The sequence below is a fragment of the Lates calcarifer genome, linkage group LG8 (assembly GCF_001640805.2).
Source record: "Lates calcarifer isolate ASB-BC8 linkage group LG8, TLL_Latcal_v3, whole genome shotgun sequence".
NCBI lineage: Eukaryota > Metazoa > Chordata > Actinopteri > Centropomidae > Lates > Lates calcarifer.
The window spans coordinates 18,241,387-18,262,598 of NC_066840.1; the positions used below are offsets into that span (position 1 = coordinate 18,241,387).

Genomic DNA, 21,212 nt, shown 5'->3' on the forward strand with positions numbered 1-21,212 from the left:
ATAAAATATGATAAGATAGATAGATAGATAGATAGATAGATAGATAGATAGATAGATAGATAGAGAATTTTCAGCTTCAGTGCTTGTTTTATTTATTATAAATAAAAAAACAACAGAAACTATTAGATCTGTAAAAATCCGACTGATGTTTCACAGTGTTGATAACAGCCACTTTGAGGGTAAAGGAGTAAATACAAATGAACGCTCACATTCAGAACAGCAACACAACGACAGAATCCAACTGTTTTAAGGTTTCTGTGGCACTTTTCTACTTGGCTTTTTAAGGAGAGAGAGACGCTGTATTTCAAGAACACCTCACACTATAACTGTACTTTATAATACACATTTACACAGCACTGTCGACGTGGCAAACTGACCTAATAAATCTGGTACATTCAAACGTAGAAAACAACGTCATGGAGTGGAGTTGCTGAGTGCCAAGTAAAATATATGCAAAGAATAAAAATGCTTTGACTTCTTGTCACTGTAGAGCAGCTTTAGCTACAATGAGACACTTAAAAGTGCAAATAAGAGCTTCAGAAAGAAAGAAGTGCCCAGTTTGTTTCCACTTGGGACAACAGATTATTGTTTAGAAGTGGATATTTTCTGTCATTATCAAGATACTTTAGCTTTGTAACTTAAGGTTGAGACAGAAACAACCCTCATTACATGATTTCTGACACACACAGCTTTAACACTTTACACTGTGGAGGTTCTCTAACATGTTTAAGGCATTATTATATGGCAGCCACCTTAAACTTAAAGACTCAACGTCCATCCGTCCCGACACAAAAAGTCTTCTCAGAGTGCTGCAACAACATAACAGTGGAGTGTTTGTAAAAGTAAACAGTAAATTCTACTTGGATAGACAGACATTACAGTTGAATTCCTACAAGCCTTTTTGTATCGGGGTGTGTGACAAATACAGCAAAAATTTGATGCTATAAAAAGGCAGTTATTTGAGTAAAAAAGAAACAGTCTATTTTGCATTTCATATCACTGCTACATACAAATGAATTTAGGAAAGATCTCTGGATAGCCAATTATTAAACTTTTGGGTGAAGTTGTACTGGAAAGCACATTAAGAAATAAGTACGTTTTGAAAGCTGTGAATATAACACTAAAGGTGCCAAATCTGCAGTGTGGCACACGTTTTGTTTTAGTTGCATATCCTGAAAATCAAAAACAGACTGGCCTTGACCACAATGTTTCCTCAGCCAGAGAGAAGCTACATTTGAGCACAATGGAAATTCTTTCTTTCTAAATATGTGTTTCTGTAAAAGAGATAAACTGGCTCAACTGAAGACTAAAATGGGGATGCAAAGTGCAAGGCTACAGGTAACAAAACATGACTTTCTCAGAGGCACTCCTATAGAAGTAAAGGTGCTTCGCCATCAGAATTTTGAGTAAAAAAATAAAATAAAATGCTACTTACCATGATGTAGGTGATGGAGGATGCAGTGTCAGTGACGGATGTGACAAGTCTCTAACTTGGGCAACATCAACACAAACAGGTTCCTGATGACTTTTAAATATGCATGTGAACTGTGAAAAAATGAAATGATCTGTGTGTACAAAACATTACTCCAGCCCCAAAAAACTAAACTAAATAAACAGAAATATTCCTCTGAAAATGACATAACTGCTCAAAACATTAAAATGCAGCAGATGGAAGACTAAAATTTTGTAAAATTTAAAATGCACCTTAAGAGTCAGATTTGGACTAAACAAAATTTTAGGTATAAAAATGGCAAAAGGCTACAAAACTATCTGAAAAGAGGACAGTAGTTATATTCTGTATGATAAACCTCTTCTGGAATGTTTTCTTCACTGTGTAAAGTGACAGGATAAGGTCAGTGTTTTGGGATATGTCGTTGTACAGCTACATTTCAGGCTACATTTCTGTGACTTCAGTCTGACTGGCCGTTCTGGCAGCCTTTCAAGTACAGTTCGTCCTGCGACAGATGTCCATCATAGCTGTCCATGTAGAGGCTGCTGGTGCTGCTGCCGCTGCCGCTGCTGCCCAGGAACGTGCCAACAGCCCGGCCCTGACGAGCGTGACCGACGGCATCGCTGAACACTTTGTTGATCTGCTCCTCTGACGGCATCCACCAGTCTGGGTTTGAGGCACAGTGCATCCGGATGAACTCTGACAGGGAGATTTTGAGTCAAAAAAATATTCACAATGTTTTTGTTTTAATGATTGGAAATCAAAGAAAGTGTTGATTTCAAGAAGGATTAGACAAGAATTAGGTTTTTAGGGTGGTACCTACTGTGTATTGTATTGTATTTGTAATGTAAAGAAAAATATATTGTTGTCCCAATGCTTTTGTGTGTGCATTTGTCACACAAACCATGGTAGTAGGAATTAAATCAAGTAGATGAGAAGGGTTAATACCTCTCTCTGTCTTAACTTCATACTTGGAAATGTGAGAGCAGTATGAACAGGCCTTAGCAGCTATATAGATATTTTTATAATAACAATGTAACATGATTGAAGGCGGTTGCTTTTTCTGTTTTGGTTCACCCTCACTGGTCTCAAAGCATAGATTTTGGCCACAGCAGGCAGCTATTTAAAAAAAAAAAAAAAAAAAACTCAAAGTATACTCCCTGCTCAGCAGCAATCAGCAGACAGACACAGTGAGAGACTAGCCATTGAACATAGCAGAGAATTTAGCAGTTAAAGTGCCAGATATTTCCCTCAGGAGTTGGTGGAGACCAAAAACAGAGCTAAAAAGAGCATGGATACCAGACTCATATTCACCAGGAGGTCAGAAATATGACTTCAAATGATTGATAATGTTGCTCCATAAATGCAGGATGTATAAATAAGCAACAAGTTCACCATATCAACTTAAAGCATGTCAACATGTCAGCACTCATTATTTGTTTCCGCTGCCCCCAAGTGGCCAAAAAAATAAGGAAATAAATAAAAACACGCCTAGCCTTTTCTTACCATATATTTCCAGACTGTTTGAAAAATCAGATCTGTGCAAAATGTGTTTGCCATGTGAACACTGTCTCAGTTTCAAATATTATGAGCTCATAAATAAACTTGATGCTGCTTTTCAAATCTGAAACATTGGCCTGTAGAAGAGGAGTATTCACATAAGTTTAAATAATTATTCAAACATTTTATTTTCTTCCAGACTGAAGCGTAACGTGAACACTCCCCTAAATCATCAGACTTGTACCTCTGAGGCAGCTGACTTTGACGGGGTTGAGCGGTCGTCTCTCCAGGCCCGGCTCCCCTGAGTGGACTGAACGCTTCCTTTTGCCCAAACCACAGGAGAACTTGAGCTCATCCGTGGTGAAGACGTAGCGTATCAGGTAGCGCAGCAGTCGTCTGCCATCTTTCTTGGAGGAGTTGACGGCTTCGTCCCACTGCTTATTAGTGATGAAAAGAGGATAGTTCTCCAGGAGCTGTTTACTGCCCTGCAGAGAGAACGAGGACGCACAGTGAGTAATGGTCAGAGGGAGCTCTGGTATGTGCATAGTCTTACTGCACCATGGTTTATTCTTATCTTTAAAACTGACTTTTAACCTTTTCAAAGTTGCAAATTTTTACTAATACAATGTGTGACTCTTCTTTAATCATCTAGTGTCAGCTTCACATCTTTTATCTTCAAATAAAACAGCAAAAAATACAAAAGGCACCAACCTCAAAGACAGTTTGTCGTTCTTCTTCCTGCAGAGACAGAGTCTTCTTTAATTTCATATTCATATTCTATGTACACAATTAACACCATGAGGGAATTTCTATTTCTAATCAGATATTTTTAACATACAGTATGTTAACGATAACAGATGCTTTAAAGAGGTGTGAATGATGCAAAGGGACCTGTTTCCTCACCTCTGTGAGCTGCTCCTCTGGCAGTGGCTGGATCAGCTGGTTGTGAAACTCAAGAACAGTCTTGAAGTAGTCAAGAACATTTTGACAGGGAACTGTATAAAAAAAAACATAAGCTAATATGACCAGTAATAAAACACACTGTCAAAAATGTACTGCAGGCAAAGAAATGACTCATCTGGTGTATAATTAAAAAATTAATAATCCTGCATTATTTTCATTTTGACTCTAATGTCTGGTAATTTTGAGATCAAGTTGAGATACTGTACTGTATAAGTGTTTAATGTGCAGTGACAAAATGAGCCGTTTCAGTGTAAATTAGGTTAGTATGACAATGAGGAGCAGAAATGTTAACAATACTCTGAAATTGATGAACAAACAAAATCTTGAATGATAAGTCTGGTGATATTTTGTATATTCCTTATTATAAATAAATCCAATGAAATTTGTTCCTCTGTGACATGAATCTCTATTGTTGTCAGAAATTATTTTAAAAAACACACATCAGTGAGCTACATTGTACATCGTTTGACATGTTCTTTCATCAGACAACAGACACTATTAGTTTATTTTGATATGATTCCACACACGTCGTCCTGCTGCTGTTAACACTCACTAACTCACCAAATCTGTGATTAAAAATAGTCCCCACGATGCATTTGCAAAGTATTTGCTCCCGTCTCAGTAACTTAAAACTGAAAGTATATTCAAGATCGTTTTTTCAACATTACGTCTTTAGTGGGAACGAATGGACTCAGGGCTGAGAGCCACACACAGACTGGGGAAATCAAAACGTACTGACAGACTGATTAATGTGTTGTTGGTTTTGGTCTTTTTGTGGGATTTGGTGATGACAAGAAAAACATTGAGTAACACCAACCTTATCCACTAACTTAAGCTACTCTGGTCCAACAATAGTTATGACGACAATCTACATGATTACCCAACTGTGGTGTGTAGATGTAGTGCAATATGTGATATTGTGTGAGTGTAGTATGGAGGTGTTTTATACAATTAGTGTATTTCATTTATGATGATGAGCATTACACCTTTCTGTACGAACCAGAGTTGTGCATAATACACATTTGAAAACAATTTTTGCCTTGATTTTCAGACAGGTGACAAATTAATGGAAGAGCTTCAGTAAATTACTGTTGAGATGATTACTCAATTAACTGATTAGTCAATTAATATAAAATTAATCTGGCAAAATGTCAAAGCAGATTCTACAACAGCTTCTTAAACAGGAAACGCTGATGTTTTTCATTGTTACATATCACAGTAAAGTGAAAAACTTTTTCACTATTTTCTGACATGTTATAATCAAAACGATTCATTGAGTGATCCAAAAAAATAGTCTGCATTTAGTTACAGCTCTGGTTATAATGACAAGCTGCATAAAAGCAAAACACTGTGCTGGTGAAGGTGAATAATTCAAACATTTTCTAATAACATTTTATAGAAACTATTAATCAGAACTAGGCAAAAATACTGGTTTGAAAAAGTCAAAGTGAAAATTTTTCAATTCAGTTTTTGTCCAAATACACAGAGGGTGTGACAAATGAAAGGAAAAACCTGAATAAATAAGAGGAGAAGAGCAGAAACAATTACTCAATTAATCTATTACTTGATAAAGTAATTTGATTATCTAGTATTCATTTTAGCAATCTACATATTTGGCTTTTCGAGCTTCTTGAATGTGAGGATTTGCTGTTCTTCTTGTTCATGTAGAATATTAAACTGAGTAGATTTGGGGTGAAAACAAACAATTTTACGACATCACTGCCTCGGGGCTCTGAGAAATTATTACCATCTTTTTTCATTGTTTTCTGACATTTTAGAGACAAAACAACTCATCAATTAAGCAAGAAACTAATTGGCAGATTAGTTGATAATAAAAAATACTCATTACTTGTATAAACAGAATGAATTTAGATATTTCCATACTTGGAATGAGGATTCACTGAATGTTTTAATTAGTGTGAAAATGATTTGAATTGTGTGCTGTGGGCTTCACAGTCAGCAGAGCACCTATTGGAGATTGGAGCCACTCTGAAGCACTGAAGATGTTGTGGTAGCTCATGGTAAAACAACTTTCATTTGATTTGTCACCCATCTGTATCAGCACTAGAATAAAATGTCTAAACTCATTCGCCTACTCCAAAGTCTTTGCTGTCATTACTCCACCTGGGATGTTCTCCAGCTTGTTGCGAAGCTCCTCGTTCTCCTGCTGCAGAGACAAAACCTCCTGCTCCAGCTCCAGGCAGCGTGGACAGCAGCTCTCCTCCTCCTCTTCCTCCTCAGGCAGTGTGGACGACGGGTGGCCGTAGGACTCGGACGGAGCGGGCGAGCCCCAGCCTCCCAGGCTGTGTCTGGGAGGCGACACCCCAGAGCCAGGCTCGGCCGAAGGACACTGCTCGTCCTCCAGACCTGCAGCCAGATGTTGTTGCTGCTGCTGCTGAGGCCCTGAGAGGAGATAGTTCTGTAGGGAGTCTGTGAAGATGCGGAGAACGGCAGAGGTCTGTTGTTGGTTCAAATGGCTTTGTTGAGCCTCCTCTTCTGGGTCTGTGGTGGAAGAGCTTTCTTCAGGTTTGGATTTCCCCAGTGAGGAGCAGTGAAGCCCCTGAGTGTCCTCCAGCTTGATGTTAGAGGTGAAGGAGGAGGAGGAAGGCTCCAGGAGACGGCCGTTGTTGAGGAGGCTGAGGACTCGGCTGCACTGCTGGGCAAAGGCATCCAAGATGAGACGGTTTTCTGCAGCAAAGAGGAGAAATCAGGAGGTCAGAGGTGGTGACAGTGAAGAAAGTGGGATTTTGTCTACAGGAGTCTGTTGTGTTCCTGATCAGAGGTTCAGATTTGACCTTGGAAACAGCAGTTGACAAAACACCCACCTCAAAGTCCATTCAGTAGCTTTTATCTGTATCACATGGTCCTCATCAACAGCAAAACTGACGGGGCACAAACGACTGACACTCATATTGTCTCCTGACTGGAAATGAATGATGTCCACTATTAAACATCTACACTTTCATGGCAATTAAGCAAACTCTGTCTGCTGATGAGGACAGTGATACGGTTAAATCCAAATCTGAAAGGCAAAGTGGCGCTGCACAAATCTGCTTTTCACATTTTGGACTTTTTTCTAATCTTTGCTTTCATTGTGAAACATTGGATGATCTGACCTCTTTGGGTCTCGAAAACGTGTTTAATTAAGCAACATGAAAAGTTTAGAAGGGACTCTCTTTGAGGGAAACTGATAACAAACTCATAGACATCTCAAGCATGACAAAGAAAACTGGACACTGCTTTTTTGTTAGAGGTCACAAGCCAAAAAAGTTTGTAATTAGTGGAATTTTATAAGCTTATGGTGTGTTTTTTCATCTAAAAAGTAACTCCAGCTGATGAATAAAGGTAGAGGGTTAAAAAGTTTGATATTTTGCTCCAAATCACAGTGAAGTAGAAGTAGAGAGCAGCAAAAAATGTAAATACCACTGTGCTTGAGTAGATATACTTACTCTCCACCAATGCTGAAACATAATGAAGTCTCCTGAAGGAAAGCAGCTCACTGCTGCACAGCAATGGAACCAATATGAGTGATTTTGTGTTTCATGCTTCACTAGTTCTGCTTCTTTCTGCTTCCTCCCTCCTTCTTTTTAACCACGTCTCATTGAGGCAAAGCTTTCCATTACAGTAGCATACAGTACAGTACAGGCTCCTCTGTTTATACAAAAATGTCAGCTTGATTATGCTGATTTATTCAGATGTCAATAAACTCTAAAGTCACAGTATCTGCTGTGACCAAACCCAGCCGAGCAAAGAAAATCAGCACGGAGCTATTGTCCAGAAACACGCCTTGGTGTGTGTATAGTTTCCCTGGTAGTCCAGGCACGTCTCAATGAGATGATCTCACACATACCTCCATGTAATGATTATGAGTCCACTGGCCTCACACAAACACACACAATTTTATACACACACACGCACAGACAAAATGAGTTCTAGACGGCCACTGCTGCGTTCCCACTCGCTCAGACGTGTCTATCAGCCTGGCGCAGATGTGTCGCATTTATTAATATGCGTGCTGTCTCTGTTTACCCGTCGAGATGTATCTGATATCATTCGCCTTCACCCCCCCCCCCCACCCTACACACACACACACATACATACACAAACACACACACACAACCCCCACCCTCCTCTCTTCTCTCACCAGTTCTGTGGCACTGAGAGCTGAGAGCCTCATAAAATTTCATTAAAAACAACACGCTCGGCAGAGGCAAAATTTATGAGCCCCATTTATTTTAATCACAACTCTTTGGGAAAGGCTTTTCAATGCAATTTGTGTTATTGTGTGCTGAGCTGATTGCTGAGTCCCTGGGTCTCCACCGCTTCTCCATGAGAAGGACATCAAGTTTTTTTTTTTCCTTTTTTCTCCTCAGACGTGACATTAAGTTGCTCCCATCATGCAGATAAAAGCACCTTGATGTGTCATCATCAGTAAGAACACATGGCACATTTAAGCTGGGATTGGATGGTACATCTTGTGTAATATGAGCAGATTCATCAGAGCAGGGAAAATATGATTTCATGTGATTATTTCATAAGTGAAATCAGGGCCATGTGCACGCCAGAGTGGATGCACACATCATCTCTGACGCCTGGGGTTTATACTCAAAATGAATCAGGTTGGCTTGCACAGACTGAAGTGGGTTAAATGGCCTATATGATACTGACGCACACATTTGCCAGTTCACACGAGGGTGAGTTAATAAAGGGCTACAGTGCAACCCGAGCCCACACTGAACACCTGATTGCCTGTAAAGCAACAATAACCAGCAGCAAATTGAGCCTCTGCCGCCAGCAGTGATAAAGAGATTAATATCTGATTAGAGGATGAGATGTCTAATCTTTAATTTCATAACTGCCAGGATTGGGTTCATTGCTTTCATCTTAATGTTGGTTCCCATGGACCCGCCCTCCACACGGGGGAACACATTTCTTCCTGAGCCTGTACAGCCCTCTAATGAACAGCAGCTGAGGAGAAAAATGAGCAGGGAACAATGTGTTTCAACAGGAGACTGTGAGGGCCCTTCTTGCACAGACACACACATGTAAACACATGCACACACATACACACTCATGGACAGACAATTACCCAATGTAATTTTTAGCACATGCACACTTGAGATTCAATCATGACTGCTCTCATTACAGCAGCAAATCAATCACTCCTGACAGGAAAGAAAAGAGGCAGAAACAGGAACAAAAACATGAAGCTCAGGTGATACAGAGCAAACAAAAGAGATGCTGGATTTTAATTAAATATTGCTGTGCCTTCCATTCAAGTTTATTGACTCTGTATTTGCTCTATGCTCATATCTAGGCAGCAAACCCCAAAATATGGAGGACACCAGAATCTGGACAATGTGAAGACATGTGGATCAGTAAAGTCTAAATATCGCAAATCTTGAATTAAAAAAAGATTCTAGGAGCGATGGAGCAGACCTCCAGACATGAGCGGGAGTCACTCTCACTCACTCACTCTGAACAAGTTTGAAAATCCCACCTGAACTGATACCGTAGGTGCAGTCTGGAGAGAATCTGGGCTCCGCTCCGCCGCCGCCGCTGGCACGCCGCTGCTGGGTACCAAGGGATGCTGCCGCCGCCACACTGCCCGCCGCCGCTGAGGTGGATGTCGGGACCCTGCTGCTGGGCCTGCTCTCACATGGGAAACGATGCTGCTGCTGCTGCTGCTGAGGCGTCTGATGATGCTGCTGGCTGCTGCTGATAGCGACGCTGGTTTGGTGGAGCGGCTGCAGACGCTGTTGCTGTTGCTGCTGCTGCTGCTGGTGATGGTGCGGCTGGAAAGGATGAGGCTGCTCGGGATGAAAAGTGAAGTGATGTCCGTCGCCAAACAGAGGCACCTCGACCACAGTGGACCTGTCAAAGCGGGACTTGCCCGCCGAGCGCTTGCTCTGGAAGGTTTTCAGGGTGCTGTACGGACCCCGTTGTTGTCGGCACATCTTCGGGGCGCAGGGCCCTTCATCTGCGGGCTGCATCTCTCCCTCCATCCCAGCCAGGTGTCACAGCGCGGCGGACGGCTGCGGGTCGGTATTGTGGCGTGCTGGTGTGACAGGCAGCTGGAGAGAGAGAGAGAGAGAGAGAGAGAGAGAGAGAGAGAGAGAGAGGGAGGGAGGGAGGGAGAGAGAGAGGAAGATCAGAACCGTCACTGTCTGGCTCAGTTTCCCCTCATACACACTGTGTGAAGGGTGGGCTCATTTACTGACAAGCCGTCGCTCCAATCCCCAGTCGGAAGCGCCGAGACTGAGACTCCTCCAGAGGGAAATACAGGCGGGACTTGCGCGCCGCTGCCTGCCTCCTTTGTAGCCCACAACCATACAGAGAACAACGGGGCGCTATAGCAGTTGAACAATCTGACTGAATGGGGGGGGGAGAAAAAAAAACGCACAGCGAAATCCCACAAATGAAAAGGCAGGGGCCATTTTGCTACTGAGCTCAAAGCATCAATAGAACGACATGAGCGCAAATGAAAGAAAAGGCTTTAATCCACATCCAAACATCTGGAGCTTAAACCGAGGAAATCGCGGCTGTTATTTATTTCTGATTTCTTTAAATGTTTGAGAAATTATTACAGAATAAATAAAATGGGATAAGATAAACTGACTGGAAAAATTGATATTTTCGTCTCGACTTCCATAGACCGTGACTGTGGATCTTTAAAGGTTAAATGATATTTCATCTTCATGAAATTAGTCAAAAAGTCGACTTTCTATCATTTCAGCCATAACTTACCTTATGTCTGAAATCCACTGTTGGACGCAGGGAACAGCTGTCCAGTTGCCCACAGGCCTAAAAGTTTGCAGCGCCACATGGGGGCGCCACATCAATAGGTAACAAACAGAGGGGGTTTTAATAGATGGACGGATGGAAAAGACATGCTGCTGATTAACATAAATGTCTGCGGGTTTTTTTCTCCCTTTCAGCAGGTCAGACAGGTCAGTCGTTTTTGCTCCTGTGTTTACACCAAAACACACGCAAGTGCTTGGTCAATATTTTTTTTAAGGCACCTGAACTGAACATGGCTGCATGTCAGCAGTAAAAGTTACAGAGGCTCAATATGTAGCTGATATCAAATACTGTCAAAACAAAAACCTTTATCATGAAACCTCAACTGGGTATAGGCTTTTTTTTTTTTTTTTTTTAATAATGGAGCATTTGGATGAGAGGGTGAGTCAGTGGGTTTGTAAAGTAAAGTTTGAATCTCTCAGCTTGAATTAGCTATAAATCTATTTATATGCATTAAAGAGGTTATTTTAGTTCTGCTGAACACTGGCTACACTGCCACAGTGAGATTAGATACTTGTTTAGTTTAGTTTTCATAGACATGCTGGAGCTTAGTTGGGTAACAGTGTCACCAGCAGAGAAGAGTAATAATATCCTCAAACTGACAGTTACACAGCCATATCTGGCATCTAAACTTGATATTTAGCTAGCATCGATCAGTGAAGCTGAGGATATCATTTAGAAGTGTGTGTTTTCTCTCTAATGAACTCAACTTTTCATTTCTTACAGGAAGATTTGTTACAGGAAGATGAGCGTAGTCTCTCTTTAAATGTTGTGTTTCTCTGAATTTAACACAGTTCCATTGTGCTTCCTGTTTTTACATCATATATATTTGCTCTAAAAACTCAAAAAAAACCAATACTTAAATAACAGTGGAGGCATAAACTTCAGTTAGATGTCAAAGCTAATCTAAATATTTCTGCACATTCTTTGGGAATCTATTTGTATTTTCCAGCAGGAATGCATCTCATAATACAAGGGAATTAAAATAAAACAAGATTAAATAATGTTCAGTTTATGGCATCATAATGGAACTATATGGGTTGTAGCCTTTTTAAAATTCATTACAGTGACTGAAAAAGCAGATAGCTGTGGCTCAGAAGGTTGGATGTGTGCTGATTTGAGAACAGAAGGATGCTTAAATAGGATTAAGGCTAAAAATTGCAGTATTTTTTCACCTCGTCCTTAAGATTGGCCATATTTGTGTCTCCATGGCGATGAAAACAGAGAAAACATGTCGCCACCTCTCATGCAGGATAGGCTTAATTAAGATAATTTATGCATGTCATCTGGCCACCTTCATGGTTTTAGGATTAATTGGCATCAGTGACCAGCGCGCCTCGTGGACGCGTACGCTCAGTTTATGGGGGGGTTGCGTGCGCGCGTACACACTCGGAGTCACAAAAGCAGCAACTCTCCAGTGAGGTGGGCGCACAACTTCTGCACCGACATGAACAAACGGTCACAGGAGGCTTTCGACTCGTTTATGAGAGAGAACTGAGGGAAACTCGGTACAAGTGGCTTTTCTTCTCACGAGTCCGAATCAGAGGAAAGTTTAGTTGTGTGATTTTTTTTTAAAGTTGACTTAAAGTCGTCAAACGGAGAAGATTCAATTCAAAGGATTTTCTCTCACTTCAATTTGGCAACTTTTGTCTGAAAGCGGTTTGGATGCTGGAAAGATGAAGGTGACATAACTTTGCATCTTCGGATCCATTCGCCGAGATTCAGTTTCAGTTAGTTGATCTCCATGAAGAGTGTCTAACTCGGACTGACACACTCGGTGGTCGGGGGTGCTGAAGCCCACAGGACGCAGGGAACCGTGAACCCCAGCGGCTTGCCGGGATGGTGCGCCTGCTGAGCTGCCTGCTGCTGGGATATCTAACCTGGAATCTGCGGATATCGGACGCACAGGGGGAGTACTGCCACGGCTGGCTGGACGCTAATGGGAATTATCACGAGGGTTTCCAGTGTCCGGAGGACTTTGACACCATGGACGCCACCGTGTGCTGCGGCTCCTGCTCGCTGCGCTATTGCTGCGCGGCCGCGGACGCACGGCTGGACCAGGGCAGCTGCACCAACGACAGGGAGGTGGACAACACCGAGTTTGCAGCGCGTAAGTTCAGTGTTTTTCTTCTTCTCTTCTCTTATTTTTAAAGATTTCCTCTTAAAGCTGCTCTTCCTTAGGTGCATAATTTCAGACAAACTTAATATAAAGTACAAACTAATGAGTTGAATAACTAATGAATAAATAACTTCAATCTGGATGGGTAAAAACACGCCAAAGGACGCCATTTAAGTCTACAAAATTGCTAAAACGCACATATATATTCTAAAGACATGTTTAATCTAACTGAACTTTAGGAAAATTGTCTTCTAAAGAGAGGTCAGAGGTCATCTGAAAAACCTCATTACAGACATTACAGTACAGAGCAACTAGCCCTAGGATTTTGGTGACTTTGAGAACAGCATCTTCACTCTAATGTCTCCTGAAATGAAGAAATTTTTAAACACAGTGTTAAATATTTGGTGCAACAACACTGTCTTGTGTGGGACAACAGAAGGCCTAATCTTTGTGGTACTTTTCAATACAATGTGTCAATGACTCAATATTAAATTGCTTTTTAAAAGTAGTAGATATTTGAGCTCTTAAATCAAACAACAGTGTTTTTAAAACTGGATATTTTGGATGTGGTCTGTTTTACAGGACTGGAAGTTTTCTTTCAGCTGCCACTGTTTTATATATATTCAGTGCCCTTTGAAATATGTGCTTTTAAAAATGTTATGTCTGTCCAGTATTAATCAACCAGAGACTCCAGTTTCCAGCACCTGCTTTTATCTCGGCTCATGTGGCTTCATGTGACCTCAACTCGCTGCAGATTGTTATCAGTGTAAAAAGGAAAACTGGACGAGGTTTTGATGACGCAGCCTGTCAGTCACCCAACAAATAAACCTAATTTCTTTAAGCTGAAATTAGTAGTAAACTTAATCAAGATGAATTGCGTCATAATGCAGGGACACTTTCTTACACAAATTGGCCTATTATGCTGCCAAATATAAATTACATTCATTTCAACAGCTCACTAATTTATCACAACATTATGAGACAGTCATTCTCTGTGGTTTCTTTACACATTAAACAGGCTCACAGTGTAGTATTAACCCACTGTTAGTTGTGAAGTGTTTTTTTTTTGTTTTTTTTTTAAACAATAGCTCACTTTAACCCAGAGTTTTTATCAGTTTTCTTTAAATTTCCCGAACGGATAAGCCTATAGGCCTTTAACTGAATGGACTGTGTGCACACAATTTCCTAATGTTTTCTTATAAAAATAAATAAACATTGGTTGATTTCCTCCCAGAGTGGAAAAGGGCTTCATGAAGTGTAACTTGAGATGTTTGCATTTTCAGCAGGAATGTGTCACTGTTAGGTTTTTAAAATAATACTATGAAGAATTAAAAAAAATCATGATTGAATAATGGTTACCATCACATTTTAGCCATAAATAGCAACAGTAACACTTTATTTAAGAACACCCTATTTAAGATTTTTAAGCTGTTCATGGTTAATGGATTATAACACACTATAATGCAGTTATAAGAAAATGTAAGTGATTATTAATGTATTTGTCAACAACTATAACTCCTCATGTGGACACTCATAAGTGGAGGCTAGTGTATAAACTCATATTAACTGACAATATAGTAAATAAATCATTTATTAAATGTTGCTATAGTGCTTATAAATACGAGGAGTTTAAATTAAAGTGCTGACATAGTCAGAAATAGCTGCTTTGATTTACACCTTTAAATGTGTTACGTTGTGGACATGTTAATAAAGTTTTTCTGTCACATGAGGATGTTTCCTCACTGTAGATTCTAACCTGCCTGTGTTTCCTCTGCCCTCAGAGCCCATCTACGTGCCCTTCCTGATGGTGGGAAGCATCTTCATCGCCTTCGTCGTGGTCGGCTCTCTGGTGGCCGTCTACTGCTGCACCTGCCTGCGGCCCAAGCAGCCGACCCAGCAGCCCATTCGCTTCTCCCTGCGCAGCTGCCAGGGCGAGACCATCCCCATGATCCTCACCACAGCTCCTCCGAGCCTCCGCGCTCCATCGCGACAGTCCAGCACGGCCACCACCAGCTCCAGTTCGGCTGGAGGCGGCAGCTCCATGCGGAGGTTTTCTCTGGGAGGTCAGGGGCAGCAGCAGCAGCAACACGGCTGCCTGGTGTCCGCCACCGTCTCCTCATCAGCCTCCACCCCCACCCCCCAGACTCCTCAGACTCTGCCTCCGCCTCCACCTCCCCCCTACACATCCCCACCTGCACCCATGTCAGGGGGCATGCAGCACCCCTTGCCCCCCGCCCACACCCAGCTGCAGCTCCACCAGCCCTCCATCCCCTCTCACCCCTCTCAGAGCACCGGGTTCCTGCTGCCCCAGCAGTACTTCTTCCCCCTGCAGCCCGACGCCTTCACAGCGGCCAAGAGCTTTGCTGACTTCGGGCAGAGCTGACAGGGCTCCTGAAGGGGGGTGGGGGGTGGGGCGGAATAGAGGGATTACAAGATTTCTAAATGGTGGGTGTGAGCCGGCGAGGACAGACACACTGCAACACGGCTGGTGGTGTTTGGGTGGAGAGCTCGGGCCGGTTGAACGGACACAGAGAGAGCGACAGCAGGACGAGTGATAAAGTACAACAAAGCTGCTGTGGCTGAACGTCGGGGCCTGAGGCATTTCCTGCTCTGCAACACAGGGCACATCAAAGTTCAACAGACCTGTTAGAGACAGCAACAACTCTGAATCTTATGCACTTTTACATCATATTATAAACAAAAGTTGGTGGTCTACATTTAATTTTTTATAAATGATGTTTTTTAAGGTGGAAGTTTACAATACAGACTGAAATCTTGCCAATTTATCACAAACCTTCCTTAAAAAACAGAAATACTGTAGAGGCAGACAGCTCCAACACTGTCACTCTGAGATTCTGCTGAGCTGTGTTACATTATTAGAGATATAGTAGATGTTGGAAACCAGGGAATTACGTACTTTTGACAATCGCAAGGACCTCTGAAATAGAGGAGGACCTGATACACAAAGGACATTTTATTTTGGAGGAAATGTGGACTTTTATATAATGTGGTACAGGTACAATTTACAGTAAATAAAACGTTGTCTCTCAGTACTTCCTGTGCTCTGGTTAATGTAAAGTTTGCCGTATTGCATTTTTTAAACACTCAAACAAAAAGCATGTGTCCAGAAAAGAAGCCTCATCAGACAGAGAGGAAACCAGAGCAGCCGGGTCTGCACAGCAGCTCCTACCTGTCGCTCATTCTTGCGCCAGACTTCACAGCAGGAATGCAGCGCTGAGATCAGTCATTGTCAGTGTTCAATGAGCATGGCATGGTCACAGTGTTAAAAACAACTCGCCCCAGAAATAGAGGTTTAGGTTGCACCAACAGGTATGGCAAAACTCCACAAAGACCGTTCTGTTTTCCAGTTATCTGACTGTGAAATAGACTTGGCAGTCAGTATCTCATGAAACCTGCAGTCTGAGGACGTTTGCCGCCACATTTCAGGGCGTTCTAAAACCTGTGCCGTTATCCTTTCACCGTTCTACCACAAAACACAACTTCCATGATTGGTGTTTATCAGATTCCAACGTTAACCTTCTCAGGTCTTGTTTTTACTTGCGGCCGTCGGCTCAGACTCCTGTATCACATTCCACTCCCTGCTTATAAAAGGAAAATACAAGTTGTGAACATGTTTTCATGACATTTCCTAAAACTTTTGGATACGTTTAATCTTTTATGTCTTTGCCAGGCCTCAGAAAAGTTTCCAATTTCTTTTCCCAAGTTATCCATGAAGGTAGAAATTTCTCTGATTATTATTCCTCACTCAGAGGGCTGTAATACTTCATTATGTTTCACAGGTTTAATTGAAATTCAATCATTTTTTTCTCTTTTTTTCTGTGTCCTAAACTTCTAAAACCCTCATTCTTCTCAGAGCAAAATCTGTCTTATATTTAAGTAATTACCTCTCTAAATAGTAGTTTTTATTGTTAGTGGCGGGCCCCACATTCCTGCTAGGATTCAAATTGCTTTCAAACACGAAACACGTAGAGGAAACGATGCAGCATGTAGTCCAGTGTTAGGGCGTGCGATTTTATCTAATTACTAACAGTCTAATTGTTTACTGCTCACTGGATCAGAGCTGCAAGTTACCACTAATGCAGACCGAACATTTTACAGTGCTGCCGCTTCACATTAAAAGCCGTTAAGTGGCCAAACACAGGGCGGGGCTTTTACTCTGAAGCAGTCACAGGAAACACAGCAGTTCATCACAAATAAGCCATTTTGCAGGAAGTCGTGGAACGAGAGGGCTCAAACACAGTAACCTGATACACCAGCTGCTCTTCACTTGCAATTAGTTTTGTCCGACTTCTTTATTAAAGCAATGAGAGTTTGTTTGGCTGCACTGTAAACAGCAGCTGCTCTTCTGCTGACCAAGCAGCTGCTAACTGAGTGTTTGCTGTAGTATAAAACAGAACTTTCTGTAACTGCAGGCATCACCAAATCAACCAAGACTGAAACTTTATCTGATGATTCTTCTCTCAATTTAGTGTTTGGTCTAATAGCTATCCCGACAGCACTGACATAGTCGATCAGAGTTTCCTAAACCTCAAGATTCTGTTGTAAATGTCATTTTGTCCGAGCAGCAGTCCCAAAACCTGAAGATAAAAACACAGAAAATACTCAAATGTAAAAAGCTGGATGAAATGAAATGTTTGTTTTGATTCAAATGTTAAACAACAAAAAAAAGCTTTTCACTGACCTGAAGGCAAAGTCTTCCTGGGTCACTTTTAATTAATCTGGATACACATCTGTTACAGGAACTGATTATAGAGAGACACAAGGAAAAGGTCGACTAAACACTGTCACAATAACAAATAAGGACTCTATTATATCATCTGTTTGTCTTGCATGCTGTCTCATGATTCTCCCTGCCTTTTCCTGTTTAACTTCTCTGTCCTGTTTGTTGCCACACACAGGCACAGGATGACACAGTGATTACAAATCTGCAAATACATGCAAGAACCGCAAGGACGTTCACATTGTTCCTCCATGATTGTAAAGTTTATTTCAGTAGTCCTTCATGGCAGTAAAAGACAACACTTATAAGTTTGCAGTCCCAACATGCAGAACAATCATTGAACAAAATGACAGAAAGGAAATGAATTTTGAAAAGAAAAAAGTTAAAGGTGCATTTTTTTCTCTTTTGTAAAGTGATCAACACTTGAGGGAGAGTCAAAGTAGTACAGTTAACACTTCAGAGAACAGTTTGTGTTATCCATTCATGCAGCCCACGACTTTCACAGACAACGACGTGTGTTTTATGTTTTCTGGAAAAAGAAAGCAACAGTCCAAGCCTTCCACAACAACGACATCCACATTCAGCGGTTTGGGATTTTTTTTTTGACAAGATGACAACCAATTAAGTTTTAACACTAAAGACCAGCAGAGGAAAAAGATACTCATTACCCCTCACTAAACTGAGAAACACAAAAGAGCTTTCCTGTAAAGCAGAGGTACACTGCATGAAGAAAACAAGTTACAAACATGTACACTCAAGAGAAATCGTTTACCGAAACCAGATAATACCAGATATCCACTACTGGAAAGGTACATCGAGTGCATTGTGCAACATCTCCTGCCAAAGCGAGCTGAGCATCAAAAACTCCCACAGTCGAGGCTGAGAGTTTGACCACGAACACACACACGCGCATTCATACCACGGACTGACACTCACGCTTTCCCATATGGGCCATGCATCAGCACACAGTAGTACACCATAGCTATACCTGGAGTCGTGCAGACGGACAACTGGAGCAAGCGTCACACACATTCACACACATTCACACACACACACACACACACACACGATAAAAGAAACACACCAGGAGGACTGAACTCCCAGTCTCACGTAGAGGACACAGACATGCAATGCATACATAGACGTTATCCTCAGTAGAGGTGACACACGCTCAGAACTCACGCTCTCACACACACACACATACAGCACATGCACATGCAGGCAATAAACCGACACACACACTTACACACCGTCAGAAATCTGATCTCCCATAGGGAGAAGAAAGCAATCACACCAGACATTAAGTAGTCAATAATAAATAAATCAAGCTATAATAATATTAATATTAATAATAACAAGACATTTAAGAAAGCTCAGTTTCCTCATTCGATCTATTCTATCCTGCCAGTTTATCAGAGGAAGAAAAACAAAAAGTTACAGACGAGTCATTACAAAGCCAGTCAATGCAAAATTCATACATCTCCAATATAAAAATACAAATCCACAAAATAACTATAGAGACAAAGTAGTTTTGATAATGTCGTGGAGTTTTCCTGGCTAATATTTCTCTCTCCCTTAAGCTAATGGCACTTATGTTAGAAGGATAAAATCTCCATTTTAAGGGAAACACTATCACCACCTTAAGCTTCAACAAAACCATCAGACAGCCTCCCATTCACCTCTGCAGGAACAAATCGTCATGTTTACATGTGCCGCAAGGCACTCTGCAGTTTTCACATTGTACGAGTGCAATACTGTGGTGGGGGAGACAGTGACTTTGTCTTCAGTACGTGTGTGTGGAGCACTGGTCTAAGCTAGCTGGTTAAACTATTCTTGGCTATCTTGTAAGAGGGAAAAGTTCTACGTAGGCACCGTCGTGATTGTTGAGACAGGAGTGATGTGTGGAATGCAATTATTAGTCAAGAGCAATGCTTCTGCTGTAAAAACGGTGGAAACAGGATTACTGTGCGTTGCGGGAGGCAACTTCTCAAAAAGCAAATTAAAAAGGTGAAAATAAACAAAAGCCAGGCACAATAGCTACATACTTTAAAAACAAAACTAAAAAAAAAAGAAAAGAAAAGTACTTTAAAGGAAACAAGGATGAAGGCATGAGCAAATGTAAGGCTTCACACAAGAGATGCTTCTTTAAGTGCAAAAAGAAAATTAAAATATTACAAATCTGCTCTGAAGTGGTCCGTTTAGTGCTGGAATACACTCAGGAGTGTGATTACATTTGGTTTAAAGTTTTCCGAATTCACTAGTACTTGGAAGATTGTATATACGACTGCTCTTTGGCAATCTTTCACAAGTTCAAATCCTCTAAAACTAATCGTCATCCAGTGTTTTAACTTGTATAATAACAGTGTTTAGGAGTTTAATTTCAATTCAATATAATGATTTTTGGCTCAGTGCTAAAACTCTTTTCTTAAATCAATAGATAGGAGACATTCACTCCGACAAACTGAGCGAGAACAGTGAAGAACTTCAGACCACAGACTGCTAAGAAAGCACAGTGCTCATCATGTCTGCTGGACACACAACTACAGCTGATAGTGAACACGGTTTGTTTTGTTCCTTGTTTTTTTTTCCCTTTTTCAAAGACTACACAATGTCACTTTCCCCTGTCCTTTTCATATTCAAGTCCAAAATTCCCCTCGTTGCTGGAGGCACATGCTCACACCTCGGCCTCCACCCATTAAGCTTCAAATATCACCATTAGAAATGGCTGCTGTGGCTCCGGATTGGCCGGCCAGGAACGACAAGGCCGACGGATCACCACTCGTCGGTCCTCTGTTTGGTGGTGTCGTACGCTCTGATGACCTCAGACTGAGACACCACTCCGTTCTCGTCTTGAGAGAAGGCGTAGCCATCTGAAAGAAGGTTCAAAGCAGTTAAAACTAAGTTCACAGAGATCAGTGATTAACTTAATGAAAAGTACAGAAAATGTGTATGAAACACTTAAAAACTGAATCAACAGAATAATCAATTAACAAAAAGATGACTTAAAGTGATAGTTTTTTAATTTTGGAAAATGTGCTGACTTAAATTAGATGATTGACACCACTCTTGTATCTGTGTGCTAAAAACAGTTTTGTTTCCTTTGGTCAGTTTCCCCTTGTCACAAAGACAAACCACAGACTACTAGGAAAGTGCTCAGCGTTGGGAAAAGGCTGTACTTTTAGCACACAGACACGAGAGTGGTATCAATCTTCTAATGTGACTAAGGCAAGAAAGCTAATAAGCACATTTCCCAAAATGTCAAACTGTTCCTTTAAATTAAATTAAATTAAAAAATAATACACAAAATGAAGTTAAACAAAATATAATCAGTACAAAAGCAGCCCTATGATCTACTACCTAAACTTTCCTACAGGGTTCCTTTCTGACCTTTGACCCCTGACTCACCTTCAGGTGTCAAATGACTTGGTCAGTACCTGGAGGCCAGCGGGCAAGTTCAAAGGACCCCGCTGAGACGAGTGCATTGTGGGGGAATAACAGCGCAACATTTCATCATTTCATCGTTATCTCACTCTACTTGAACTCAACTCAGGACACACGAGGCACACGAAGGGAAAGACAGGAAGTCGACAACGAAAACAGACAGGGAGAAAGAGGCGTCTATCAGGGAGCTACAAGGG

General features: G+C 41.4%; 3 protein-coding genes across 5 annotated transcripts in view; 1 reads left to right on the plus strand and 2 right to left on the minus strand.

The window, feature by feature from the left end:
* Positions 1 to 33: 33 nt before the first annotated feature.
* LOC108895352 (BEN domain-containing protein 4) lies at positions 34 to 10,601 on the minus strand. The gene is made up of 6 exons (XM_051072504.1): positions 9,414 to 10,601; positions 6,038 to 6,601; positions 3,854 to 3,945; positions 3,662 to 3,688; positions 3,195 to 3,435; positions 34 to 2,149 (listed from the first exon to the last, which is right to left on the minus strand). Exons 1-6 carry the CDS (start codon positions 9,916 to 9,918, stop codon positions 1,911 to 1,913), a joined length of 1,668 nt encoding a protein of 555 aa, XP_050928461.1. The 5' UTR covers positions 9,919 to 10,601; the 3' UTR covers positions 34 to 1,910.
* Positions 10,602 to 12,113: 1,512 nt separating this feature from the next.
* Positions 12,114 to 15,886, plus strand: shisa3 (shisa family member 3). The gene is made up of 2 exons (XM_018694122.2): positions 12,114 to 12,824; positions 14,615 to 15,886. Exons 1-2 carry the CDS (start codon positions 12,554 to 12,556, stop codon positions 15,214 to 15,216), a joined length of 873 nt encoding a protein of 290 aa, XP_018549638.1. The 5' UTR covers positions 12,114 to 12,553; the 3' UTR covers positions 15,217 to 15,886.
* Positions 15,887 to 17,815: 1,929 nt separating this feature from the next.
* Positions 17,816 to 21,212, minus strand: part of LOC108895351 (phospholipid-transporting ATPase IA) — a 103,587-nt gene continuing 100,190 nt past the window's right edge. For all 3 annotated transcript variants that reach the window (XM_018694115.2, XM_018694114.2, XM_018694118.2), the window contains one exon: positions 17,816 to 20,444. In XM_018694115.2, coding sequence (XP_018549631.1) covers positions 20,347 to 20,444 — 98 coding nt within the window. In that variant the 3' untranslated portion in view covers positions 17,816 to 20,346. The remainder of the gene's footprint in view (positions 20,445 to 21,212) is intronic.